Below are 13,398 nucleotides of genomic sequence, written 5' to 3' on the forward strand. Positions count from 1 at the left end.
AGGCATGGGGCTTAGAAAGAGCTGCAGGGTGGGACAGGTCCCAGCCCCCTGTCCCAGTCCACTGGCAGGGCAGCTAGAGGTGAGCTAGCTAATAGCTGCCCCACCAGCGGATCGAGGCAGGGGGCTGGGACCTGGCCCTCCAGTACAACTCTTTCAAAGTCTCCTGCTCCTAATAGGGGAGCCAGGGCCAGGAGCTCCTTGCTGGCAGGGCAGGGGAACATTGTCCCTGCTCTAGGCACAGGCAGCCCCCTGGTTCCAGGGGACAGCTGTCTCCTAGCCAGGTGCTCCCTGCCAGTCCCTGACCTATCACCCAAGGGGAGTCTGGAGCTCCCCTTAGTAGTGGTAGTGTTGTGCCCCAGCTCAAGTCTGGGATCGTGCCCGGTATGCAAAGGCTAATAAAGATACCAGGGGTGAAAGTACAAAGAAGGTTTATTGCTAGCAATAAAAGGTGCAAGCGGAATAATTCACATAACAAGCACACCAGATCACTATTTCTAAGCATCTTTTATACAGGAGTTTTCAAGTTTTCACAAGTGGGCTTGTTTGCTGATTGGTTATAAATGAGTGACGCAAGAAGTTCTTTACAGAGCATGTCTCTATACCTGTGTTTTAGCTATGTATCTCATTTACATATATGTGTGTTTCATTAGCGTACTTCTTCCCCACCTAGGGACGTGATTTTTAGTATTTTAATGAGCCCTTTAACCCAGTACTCTGCTTCTTCTTTTGTTTTCAAGCCCCCTTTATCTAGGACTGTCTCCTCCTTATCATTGCAGATGGGCATTTTTCACATAGCATTCTCTTCTGCTTCGTCTTCGAGTAGAGGTTTCTAGGTCACTCCTTACAGTAGTGGCCCTTTGAAGGGCTGCAGGAAACTTGGTGCAAAGAGCAGCAAATCAGTTCCCTAATCCCGTCCTGTCAGATGCCATCCTGAAAGTGTTTATTCCACAGTAGTTTACACCAGAGTAAATTTGGGCCGGATGCAATGCATATGTAGATGCGCGTAATATGACTCACCAATTCAAAAGAAACCATCTAACAAGAGGGAAGTTTATTAAATTGCATCTTATAATAGACAAATGCCTTTTTATTTTGTTGTTTTGTATTTTCAAAACGTTTTCTACTTTGAATGAAATGAAAAATTGCTATTGATTTACCTTAAAGAATCCTTTGTGGTCACTTGTAGCTTATGTAAGGGGATGTGCTGATCCCTGAAATAATCCAGCAGTATATTTTCTCTCATGTGTTTTTTTTTCTCCACCCCTGTGCGACCTTCCCTTCCCCTGTAGCTCTTTCAAAGCCCTCTGCCTTAATCAGGAAGCCAGGGCTGGGTGCCCCTACAGTGGTGGGGGAGCGGGGGACAGTCTCCTGGCCCAGTTCTTCCTGCCAACCCCTGGGCTAGCACCCGGGGCCCATTGCAGGGCCACAGGAAGTGGCAGCAGTTTGCTTCTACGAGTAGCAGATCTGTTCCCACAACTCTGCATGTGTAGACGCCTACCTGGGAGCATTTACTCGTGGGTAATTTATGCAAGTAAAGTGATCCCAGATGAAATGCATCTGTTAGATGTACCCAGTATGCGGATCTTCTGTATATGCTATGCTATGTCTCATAGACTTGATTATCAGGCGATACTGTGAAGCTCCAAAAAGGAGTTCAGACTGTCGATAGAATAGATCCTTTCTGCAAAAGGACCAGTAGAGTTCTTTTTCATTTAAATTCAGCAGGACCAGGAGTTTTCTTCCATTTAACTTTGGCAGCTCTCACATCACAAGGTCCAATGGCTTTGGTTTCCTGCATGTCAAAATGTTAGTTGGAGTTGCTTAGAATTTTTACTTTTGGCATCCACAGATATCATCTCACTAATAAGAGTACCTTAGTTATATGTTAGATCCAAACTCTGTGAGACTCTAGCACCTTTCCTGATTTACGGCCTTAGAGCTGTTGGATCCACCACCACAGAAGTAATCAGAGCCCCTCACAGATGTAATTTATTAATTCTTTTTCTTATCTCTTCATGGAAACCAACCACTTTATGCTAATTAAGAATGTTGAGTGTTCACTTGGCTTGTGTTCATTGTTCATTATCATGGTTGTGATAATCCCATTAATTGTCATCTGGTCAGGAAGTACATATTTTACTTTAAAGGGAAATCATTGATTTGTTAAAAATATCCAGCTGAAAGTATTTGGTATTTTGAAAAGTAGTACTTAAGATTACTGTAAATGAAAGAGATTTATATAAACAACCCCCCCAGGCAAATATGGTATATAAAAAAAAAAAATGAAATTGTGACTTAAATCTCCTTAAAACCTACTTCTTCATTGATGCCTGTCAACCTCTTCATAATAACCGGATAGTTCATTAACTACTAGTTCTTATTGTTGTTATCATAATTATTTCAGTATTACCTTGTATATTCCGTAGTTTGCATCTACCTGTTGTATCTTGTAAACACAATATAGTAGGCTGCTTGCAGATGTTACAAACCCCCCCCAAAAAACCCTTTTCATTCCATCCAGGAAGAGCACACACCAACTGCTGAAACTTCCTTAGCCTGACGAAGGGTTTTTGAACCCGAAAGCTTACTTAATAACTATTCTCCAACCATTTGGGTTGATCTAATAAAAGATATTAAATTCACCCAAGGAACCTTGTCTGCCCCCAAAAACCCCGCACCATACTGAAAGAAGCAGTGCAGTAGTTTGACCCGGCTCGCCCAATGTCTATATAGATTGGGCACTTCAGCAGGGCTTTATGGTGCTTTTGTCTAAAGCCAAATCAATCAGTTATTAGATAAAGTGCCAAAAAAGCCCCACTAAAATGCCTGATATATACAGACGTTGAGCCTTGTAGGGAAGCAGCTGCACGTTGCTGCCCTTATGTGCAACTCGGCTCTGCAAGGAGCAGAGATTCATTCTGGGGGTCTCCTTGCTGCTACTGCCTGCCCCCTACTGCCTCAGCAGGGCAGTGCTGGTCCCTGCTATGCAACCTGGCTCCGCAGGGAGCAGAGATCTGGGGCAGTGCAGGGTGGGCAGTGGTGGGGAGGAGATTCTGGTGTGGATCTTTTCTTCCCTGAGGAACCAGGTCGCACTGCAGTGCAGTGATGGCACCTACCTCGTGACCTGGATCTGCATGGAGCAGAGATACAGGGCTACACAGGGCTGCAGTGGTGGGAAGGAGACCCTGACACTGATCTCTGCTCTCTGTGGAGCCAGGTCTCGTGGCAGGGTAGTGCTGGTCCCTGCCACGCAACCTGGCTCCGCAGGGATCAGGGATCTGCACAGGGCTCTCCTTGCCTGCATGGAGGGCAACGACCCTCCCGCTCCCCCGGATGAACCACCCACAGCCCCGCCCTGCTCCCCGCTGGGGCCCTGCAGCCCCCAGCCCAAAGCCCCTCCTGGGTGGGCTGCAAAACAGATTCGGTGGAGCCAAATCTCCGAAACATTCAGCCGAAACGAAACAGGGCAGTGTTCCGAAACACCAAAACAAATCACTGTCCTCTGAAACGGCCAAATCCAAAACCGAATAGAAACATAGCCATTTCGCACAGCCCTAGCCCCTACCCCATCACTAAAGGAGAGAGGGAGCCTGGGTACACCTGGGTGGCTCCAGCCCCCTGGAGGGACTAATGGTGACAGAGGACCCTTAATAAAATGGTCACTCACCCCAGGTGTGGCTGGCACAATACAGCCAGTGATTGACAGGCCTAGGGTAGAAGAAGTGGGTGAGGTGACCCAAAGACAGGGTTAGTGGCTTTAGAAAACCAGTGCCATGGCTGAGGCCTTAGAAGAGAGGGTTCTGATTGGCCAAGGAGGAAGAGTAAAGTGGCCCAGAGTAAAGTGAGCAAAGGCCAGAGGGCCACAGTCCAGACAAGGATCTAGGACTGAAGTGAAACCCCCACAACCCTCCTGACCTCTAGGATCAGCCTCAAATGATAACATCAAGGTGTAGAGACAACAGGGTGGGATCCTGAAAAACTAAAGGGAGCGAGTAAGGCAGGATCCAGGAAGTCACTAAGGGGCAACCTGCCTATCCAGTGGAGTGTCCCACTACACAAGGCCACTAAGCACATTATAGAAACATAAATAATAATAATTAGTAACATTGAATATAAAATCTGGGGTAAAAAATTGGATGGGCTTGCATTTGAATGCATTTGCTTTTTTTTTCTTTAATAAAGACTTTCATACTTATGGTCTTAAACTTGTCCTTATATTGTGTTTCAGTTTTCTTGTTCCTTTTTTGTTTGTTCGTTTTGTAGTGTTGTATACAAAATGCCCTTGAATGTGTGAACCCTATGGCCTGTTAGGTCATCTAGTGTAGCCACCTTTTTGTTTAATTTTCCAGAAGACTTTTTGAAGATGTGGGGATTAGTTAGCATTCAACATTTAAATAAATTACAACTTTAGCAAAATAACTAACAACAAAACAACAACAACAGCAATAATAATAATAATAAGATGTGCATATTTCATTTTTTTCCATCCAACGCAGGCACCTCCAGGCTTAAAGAAGAATTTAATGCGAACCTATGAATCTTGGACTCCAGAGCAGATTAGCAAAAAGGGAAATTTGTCTCGAGCTCATGCTCTGTTTAGTTTGGCCTGGTTTCATGCTGTATGTCAAGAAAGAAGGAATTACATCCCTCAGGTAGGTAACCTTATTTTCTTCCAGTGTTTTTTCACTAGAATGCTTTTTTTTGTTTCATATCATCTGCTAGGTTTTAAATTTGCTATTTAAAGTAAAACGTACTTTGCATGTGTGTTTGGTGACATTAAGAAACGATAAATGTAGTTACAACTGTGCAGTTGTTTGTTGTTACTAGTATTGAGTTCTTAATTAGTGTGTGTAGCCCTTTTGCAGGATTTGGGCTTGTTAAGCAGACTCCTTGCTGAGTCCCATCAATTGCAATGGGACTGCATGTGGGCTTAGTGCAGGGGTAGGCAATTATTTTGGCTGGAGGGCCACTTAACGAATTTTGGTAAGCTGTTCAGGGTCTCAAGGGTACCCCTGCCCCTTGATGGGTGCCCCTGGTCACCATCTTGAGACCGGAAGTCCCTCCCCTAGCCCCTGACCTTTGCCACAGGAAGTCCCTCCCCTTGCCCCAGAAGTACTCCTTTTGGGAGGGGGTGATTGTCATCTTGAACTGGAAAAAAATCCAACAAATCATATACTAAAAAAATCAAACATATGCTATATCTCATTTTAAGTCCCCAGCTGCACGCGGAGGCAGGATGCAGGGCCAGCCCCACATGGCCCCATAACATGCACTCCTGTGCTCCCACCCAAGTCCTGGTCACAAGTGGCAGCAGCCTGTGGGGCCAGCTCAACCTGGCCCCTTAGCACTTCTACCTGTGTCCCCAGCCACACCTGGTGGGAAGGCATGGGGGCAGTGCCACCCGGCCCCATAGCTGCAGTTCCCACCCAAGTCCCAAGCTGCAAACAGCAGCAGCATGCAAGGTCAGCCCCACCCAGCTCAGTAGCACTTCTGTCCGAGTCCCCAGACTCATGTGGTGGCAGCGTGCAGAGCCAGCCTAACCCATACCCATAGTGCGCAGCTGCTGCAGTGTGTGGGGCTTGCCCAGCTCAGCCTCACAGTGTACAGTTCCCCATGCTCCCAGCCCACTTTCCCCCAGTGGGTGACCCAGCCCCCAGCTTGGTGGTGCCCTTACCTGAATTCCCAGCCTCGTAGGCAGGGAGGCTGGAAACAGCCACGGGGTCACCAAGCAAAAGCCTTTCCCAGGCAGAGCCTTCTTGTCTGTAGTACTTCCTGGCTTGGAGTGGGTTGGGTCAGGCCAGGCTGCGGGGGTGGTGGAAGGGGGCTGGTTGCTTAGCAGAGCTGCACGTCCTGCATGGAGGTGCCAGCTTCCAGAGGAGCAGCAAGTGCCAGGGCTTATAGAGGACTTAGGAAGAGGCGCCAGGGGCCAGGTGAAATTGTCTGGCGGGATGTATTTTGACTGCCCCTGGCTGAGTGGATCTGATACTGATGCAATATTTAAGCTCCTGTGGCAAGAAATGATAGTCCTGTGATAAGAAACAAAATGGCCCGATAACCTTTTATGGGTCACCTGGAAAAAGAATTCCTCAAGAACTGCACCATCAAACCCATGCTATACTTAAGATACATAAATGACATCTTCATCATTTGGACCGAAAACTTGCAATGTCTGATTGATTTCGATCACAAATTCAATAATCATCACCCCTCCATCAGAATACGCCAGCTCCAACGTCTCCCTTTTAGAGACTATGATCAATATCCAGAATGGTAAAATACAAATTAACATATACAAGAAACCCACGACCTCCATACATATCTACACAGAACCAGCAATCACCCTAAACACACTTAGAAAGCTGTAATATACAGTCAAGCCCTCCAATACCACTGAATTGGCACTGAGGAAAATACCCACAATCGTCACCTTGCAAAACTCCGAAGAGCTTTTGCCCAACAAGGACACTCCTCCAGAGAGACAGATCATACTTTGATAAAGCCCCCTGGATATCACACGAAGAACTGCTGCAGTACAAAAAGAAACCCCCCACGAATTGAACACCATTAGTTATGATATGCCATCCTTCCCTGGAACCTATATGGAAAATCCTCAAACAGTTGCAACCCATACTAGAAGAAGACCTAATTCTTAAAGAGCTTTTTCCAGAACCACCCACCCTAGCTTTTAAACAAGCACCACATCTTACTCACCTCATCCCCAAAAACACACTTCCTATGGCTCAAAGCACACCAAATGGATCCAGACCATGCCAAGACAAGAAATGTAAAACCTGCTAACACAGAACCATCACCATTCCTGGACCTTACACCTGCACCTGCAGAAATAGAATTCATCTCATCCAGTGCACTGAATGCCCTGTTGGAAAATATGTAGGATAAACCAAACAGTAATTGCATAGCAGAATGAATGCATACTGAAAATCTATCACACACAAATATCTGATTACCTGTGGCTACACACTTTTCACAAGAAAACCCTCTCCAGTCTCTCAGTTCTAATCCTCAAAGGAAATTTATAAAACACCTTCCGTAGACAAGTGTACAAACTTCACTTCATAAATCTACCAGATACAAAAAATTATGGATTAAATGTAGACATTGGATTTATGGCACATTATAACTTGCTTGCCATCTGATAGCCCCAGGTGATCTCTCTACCTTTTGCCAGCTACATTCTATCACCAGGTCAACATTCCCTCTTCCCCACCACCTACCTCTCACCTATTGTCTCCTACAGCCTCTGATCCTCACTGCCATGCCATTTGCATTTTGACAGACTTGCATTTTGCCTATTGACTTCTATTCCATCCAGGAGAACACAAAACACCCACTCTCACTATGCCTGAAGAAGGGTATTTGTGCCTGTGTGCGCAAAGAACATTTTTTTCCAACTATTTATTTGGTCTAATAAAATATATTACATTTACCCAAAGAACTTTGCCTGTCTGTCATAAGAAAGATGCACTCCCTAAAAGGGACTTAAAGACTAACTGAGAGCTGTAAATTATTAGGGGTGGGATAGATGGCTATTCTGGTCTAGGTAGAGACTTTGGAAAGGAAGGAATACAGCAAAAGCTTTGTTATCTGGCACCCATGGGGAATCGGGGGTGCCAGATAACAAAATATGCTGGTTACCCGAGGGGCCACCTCTCCTGCTGCGTCCAGTGCACAGCTACCCCTCCCCTCGAGTCGCCACCCCTCCCGCTGCGAGGGACAGGGATGGGAGCAGAAGAGAAAGGAGAAAAGAACTGTTATTGTGAGGGCTTGGCAGCACAGGCTCCTTTGCCCTGGGCCGTGGGGGCTCAGCAAAACCAGAAGTGCCACAGTGGGCACTTCCGGTTTCACTTTTACCTTACAAGCCGGCATGCTGGTTAATAGAGCATACCGGCTTGTAAAGTGCTGCATAACGCAGCTTTTACTGTAATTCTAAGAAAGGAGAGGGGAAGTTTACCGTCTCACTAATCTTTGATAAAAAGGAGGATGGAATTATTTACATGATTAATCTTAACTACTGTACTGAAGGTCCCTCAGTAGAACCCCAGTATGCATTTCTTTCTTTCTTTCGCCAACTGGATCCACGGTGAAGAAAGTAGAGGTTTGTGGTATGCGGACTCTTTATAACAAGGAATCTGCCCTGCATTTGACTAATTTTTGAGTCATGACTATTTAAATACGTCGTGCAACTTTAATTTTCCTCTGACTGAGGCAGCAAAGTTTGAGTGTTTAGACCAAGGCCAAAAATGGAAAGCTAAAGGGATTGACCCTAATCTCAATAGTGTTTGGTGGTGCTGCTGCAAAGCCTCAGGGACGCTTGGTTTTAAATAGAGGCAATTTAAAACATTAATTTAAATCATCAAGAGAAAATTCTTGATTTAAATAATCTATTTTAATCAACATTTCCACTTGTACTTAAGTTACTTACAAATATGTGCCGCTGCTATTTGGAGATTATAAGAAGATTCCTTCTGATCCAGAACATGCAGTCCTGCTTCTGAGGGTAGGCTGTTGATGGTGATGGTACTCATCTTTTTTGTAGTGCTGTAATTTGGTGGTTAGAACACATAAGCAGGAAATTGGAAACTTGTGAATTTAGGTCTGTCTTAGCCTTTGGGGATTCATACCCAAACCTCTTTACTTCCTGGAAAAGCATCCTATTTGCTAAATGATAAAATAGTCTGGGTGGGGATTTCTTCCATGTACCTTGTTGAAATGGGCCATTGGATAGCTAAGAAAGCAGGAGCCATGGTGTAAAGATGTGAGAGGAGCATGCCTTGTATCTCAAACTTTCTAACAGTCTTGATCTGAGAATAAATCCCCCATTTGTCGCTGGCCCCCATTAACTGTTGTTTTGAGTTCTATCAGGCAGCTATTATTTTTCCCTTTAATAGATATACCACACCTTTTTGTTTGTATATATTATTGACTATATGTTAGAGAAAAGGGTTCAGAAGACCGAACTTGTCAGTTAAGTAATGGATCACGATGAATAAGAACATGATCAAAGAGCAGTGACATATCCTTATATTGTGTTTTAGTACTCCTGTTCCTTTTTTTTTTGTCCTTTTGTTTTGTTTGGGTCTATTGGGTATCTAGTGTTGGGTCTGTTGCAGTGGTTTCAGCAATTTATTGAGCAAACTCAACAAATCTATGCAATATCCCTGTATTTAATATCTGTGTTTACAGCAAGCCACCAAGGTATTTCATATATCATCATATGTATTACAGAAATTTCCATATAATTTATCAGTATTATGCAGCTTAGTTTTTTCCAGTTTCTGATCTATTTTTGAGTTTAGCGACACTGCAGATATTCTGTCCCAGCAAGTTCCTGGTAGGCCACGTATGTGTGGTGGACATCAATAAAAATCTTACTTATAAATCTGTCTTTTTGGTATGTTTTCTTCCTGGCTCCAAACAGTCTAAGAGTTTGGGGCCATTTTAGCAGAAGTAAAAGCATGATGGGATTTGATTTACTGCTTAATATAAGCATGTAGTGATTGCTTTTTCCATATTTTTTCCTTAGTATAGAGGTTACTTAAAAGGCAGAGGAGAATGATCAACATATGGTGTGGGCAGTGGTTTGAAAACCAGACCTGCTTATCAAAATCCCAAAGGGAACTAAAATTCAAAAGGCCATCAAGAGTAAGGGAGTGAGTCAGTGAACTGTCTAGTAATAGTTGTCAACAAGAAGTGCAATAAGCACCGTTAAGGAGGGCAGAGTTGCATGTTTACATACATACATAATTTTCCAGTAACTTTTCAGATTATCATAGAATTAAAAATATATTTATTTCTATAGTGGGAAATGATGTCAGTTCTACCCAGACAAGCATACACGTGATGAAATCTATTTCATAGAACTAAGTAAATGTCTTGATAGAGATGTTTCTGTCATACTTCCTTTCTGCATTCCTGTTTGTGTATATCTGGACACCGGTTTATAAATGAAATAGTTCTTTTTTTCTTGGTGTTAAACCTTATACATATTGTACAAGCAGTTGTTTTTGTATGCTTTTTCATTTCATTTAATATTTATTGATGCCTGACTAATTAACTTTGTGTTTGTTTTGTTTATTTTATGTCAGGGTTGGACCAAGTTTTATGAATTTTCTTTATCTGATCTCCGTGCAGGGTATGACATTATTGACAGGCTCTTTGATGGTAAGTCACTCCTGCAAGTTAACCAACTCCTTTCTTTATCCCAGCTAATCATTTTCTGTGTTTCCTTAATTTTAAATCTCAATAAAGTTAGCAGAGTGTAGATTGTCTCTAAAAACACACTTATTTTGATGAAATCTGACTGGAGGATGATAGTTCTGGCCATGGACACGCATTCAGTTCCAGCAATTTCCAGAGAATTTGTTGCACTGGAAAATGTGACGAGGTGGGAGAGCTTGCAGGCATTCCAACACTGTGGCTGGAAAGCAAAAAAATCACCTTAAGGCAAGCTATTTAGCCAGAGGCTGATAAGGAACTGCTTCTTTGCTCCCCCACCTGCATGCAGGCCCAGCTGTTGCCCTGGGACCCTGATTAACCCCAGAGTAGGAACCAGGGCTGTCAAACACAGCCTGAAGCCACTTGATAGCTACAAGCCATCCTGGATACCCAGGGTGGTTGGAACTGAGAGAATGCCCCCACTTCGAACCCCCCATCCCATCCCCCTTCCAATCATTTTTCAGGGCTTGACACCCTAGTCCAGCTCCAAGGAAATGTGCCCGGCCATCTCCAGTCTGTGCACAGACCAGGGTCACCTTGGAGCCGTGCACAGGGCAGGAGGCAAATATGCTGCCACTTGAGCCTTCCTCGAGCTTCTGGGTATAGCAGTTGTAGTGAAGATGGCTTTTCCCAGAAGAGATCATTGCAGTGTTTGGAACGTTGATAATGAACAGAAACATCTCGAGTGTAATACTGAATAAAGTAATCCATTCATCCACAATACAAATCACAACATTTGAGCTATTTTGGTAGTTTTTGAAAAGTATGATGGGGAGTAAGAGAAAACATATACTTTATTCAACATTGTAAGCTATACATAAATAAAATGTAACTGTTTGAATTAGCAAGGACATCAATAGAAACAACATTAATTTTATATACCATGTTATGTGATCTTTATGATCACAAAAGATCTTAGCCTCTTATATTTCATCTGAAGATGACATCTCCATTAACAGTGTCTCCTTCTGGTAAGTTGCTGGCTCAATCATCCCAGTTATTTTGTGAGGTCTGATAGGACTGCAGCCTAAAGCTTTATAGTTGTGAAGTACTAAGCAGGATGTTAAAAGGATGCAAATTTATAATGGCTCCCAATCAAATAGTGCTTTTTGCTCTCCAGATGAATGTGGTTGATGAACACATCTACATAGAAAGTTCCTCACAAGTTTTTTAATATGTCTGACTTTCCATTGCATTTAAAACAAGTTAGGTTAGGCTCTTATCATTGGGGAAAAATAACTTTTGTAAATACTAAAAATTAAGCTATTGCGATATTTAATGTTATTTGGGTAAAAGTTAAGAAACAAAATATGTAAGGATCAGTTATTGGATGTCTTTGTATTTCTTTATGCCATGGAAGATTAACTATAATAACAGGGAAATGTTTATATCACAATGCAGAAGGTTAAGGTAAAACTAACATTTTGTATCTTTTAGGTGCCAAAAATTTTCAGTGGGAGTTTGTGCATGGTTTGTTTGAAAATGCCATTTATGGAGGCCGCATAGATAATTACTTTGATATGAGAGTCCTTCGGTCCTATTTGGAACAGCTTTTCAATTCCACCATCATTGGTGGTTTGCATCTCAGGGGCAAGAAGATGACCAGATTCCCATGTTCCATCTCTCTACCCAATTCTTGCAGCATTTTGGTAAGTACGCATGCCATGTCATCAAACATTGAATTTGAATTTTTCTTCTTGTAGTGCTGTCTTAACAACTGAATGTGCTAATTAATGACAGGCTCTTGCAAGGGTCTGAAGTCTACCTGAAATCAGTGGAAACTGAAGGTGTTTGGGTCTAGGCTTGTGACGTACCAAAGGGACCATATCCCAATCAGCCTAATAGATGCCTCCTTTTTAGGCTTCAACAAATTTACAAAATTGGTGTCCCAGTGAAGGGACCCAAATAGAGAGAAATAGAGATCTAGGATCCCTGTGTAGTGAATGAGGAGAATTAGACAAGTGCTGATAATAATTCAGAATGTCTGGGGGCTCAGCAGGGAGGCACCTAGAGCTAGCTAATAGAAAACACTAAGCACAGGTTTATGCCTGAAATCCTGTTCCTCCTCTGAGTTTAAGCACCCAACTAAGCACTGCACAGTAGTGATTAGAGCAGTCACTAGGAAGGGGAAGATCTGAGTTCAAGGCCCTTCTCAGCTTGAGGGGATAGTAACATCCTCTTCCCCAGAGAAATCCCTGAGTTCTCCTCCCCTCTGAAGAAAAAGGGCCACTGTAGAGCCAAGAGTTCAAGAGCTCCATCTTCTTTGGAACCACCCTTCAGGTAGTTGAAGGCTGCTGTCAAATCCCCCCTCAGTCTTTTCTTCTGCAGTCTAAATAAGCCCAGTTCCCTTAGCCTCTCCTCATAAATCTTTTGCCCCGGCGCCCTGACCATTGTCAATGCCCACTGCAGGACTCCTTCCAATTTGCCTGCATCCTTTCTGTGTTGGGGGGCCCCAAACTGGACATGGTACTCTAGATGTAGGCTCACCAGTGCTGAATAATCACTTCGCTTGATCTGCTGGCAATGTTCCTACTAATGCAGCCCAGTCTGCAATTAGCCTTCTTTGCAGCAAGGGCACACTGCTGACTCATATTCAGCTTGTTGTCCACAGTAATGGCTAGGTCCTTTTCTGCAGAGTTGTTGCTTAGCTGGTGAGTCCCCAGCCTGTACCAGTGCATGAGATTGTTCTGTCCTAAGTGCAGAACTTTGCACTTGTCCTTCTTGGACCTTACAAGATTTCTTTTTTCATAGATTTCATAGACATTAGGGCTGGAAAGGACCTCAGAAGATCATCGAGTCCAGCCCCCTGCCCAAAGGGCAGGAAGTCAGCTGGGGTCATAGGATCCCAGGAAGATAAGCATCCAGTTTCATCTTGAAGGTGTTCAATGTAGGCGCTTGAACCACCTCCAATGGCAGGCTGTTCCAGACCTTGGGGGCTCGGACAGTAAAGAAATTCTTCCTTATGTCCAGCCTGAAATGGTCTTGTAGTAGTTTATGACCATTCGACCTAGTCGTCATCCCTTGGGGGCACTCTGGTGAACAAACGTTCCCCCAGATACTGGTGGTCACCCCTGATAAACTTATAGGTGGCCATCAGATCACCCCTGAGGCTGTGCTTTTCCAGGCTAAAGAGCCCCAGGGCTCTCAGCCTGTCATCGTAGG

The 13,398-nt window shown here is 43.8% G+C and overlaps 1 protein-coding gene across 1 annotated transcript in view; it reads left to right on the plus strand.

Annotated features, from left to right (window-relative positions):
* Window positions 1-13,398, plus strand: part of DYNC2H1 (dynein cytoplasmic 2 heavy chain 1) — a 430,803-nt gene that overhangs the window by 223,904 nt on the left and 193,501 nt on the right. Inside the window, 3 exon segments of the mRNA XM_014517608.2 lie at window positions 4,497-4,652; window positions 10,107-10,182; window positions 11,674-11,885. Coding sequence (XP_014373094.1) covers window positions 4,497-4,652; window positions 10,107-10,182; window positions 11,674-11,885 — 444 coding nt within the window.

Source organism: Alligator sinensis, unplaced genomic scaffold, assembly GCF_000455745.1.
Source record: "Alligator sinensis unplaced genomic scaffold, ASM45574v1 scaffold802_1, whole genome shotgun sequence".
Classification (NCBI taxonomy): Eukaryota; Metazoa; Chordata; order Crocodylia; family Alligatoridae; genus Alligator; species Alligator sinensis.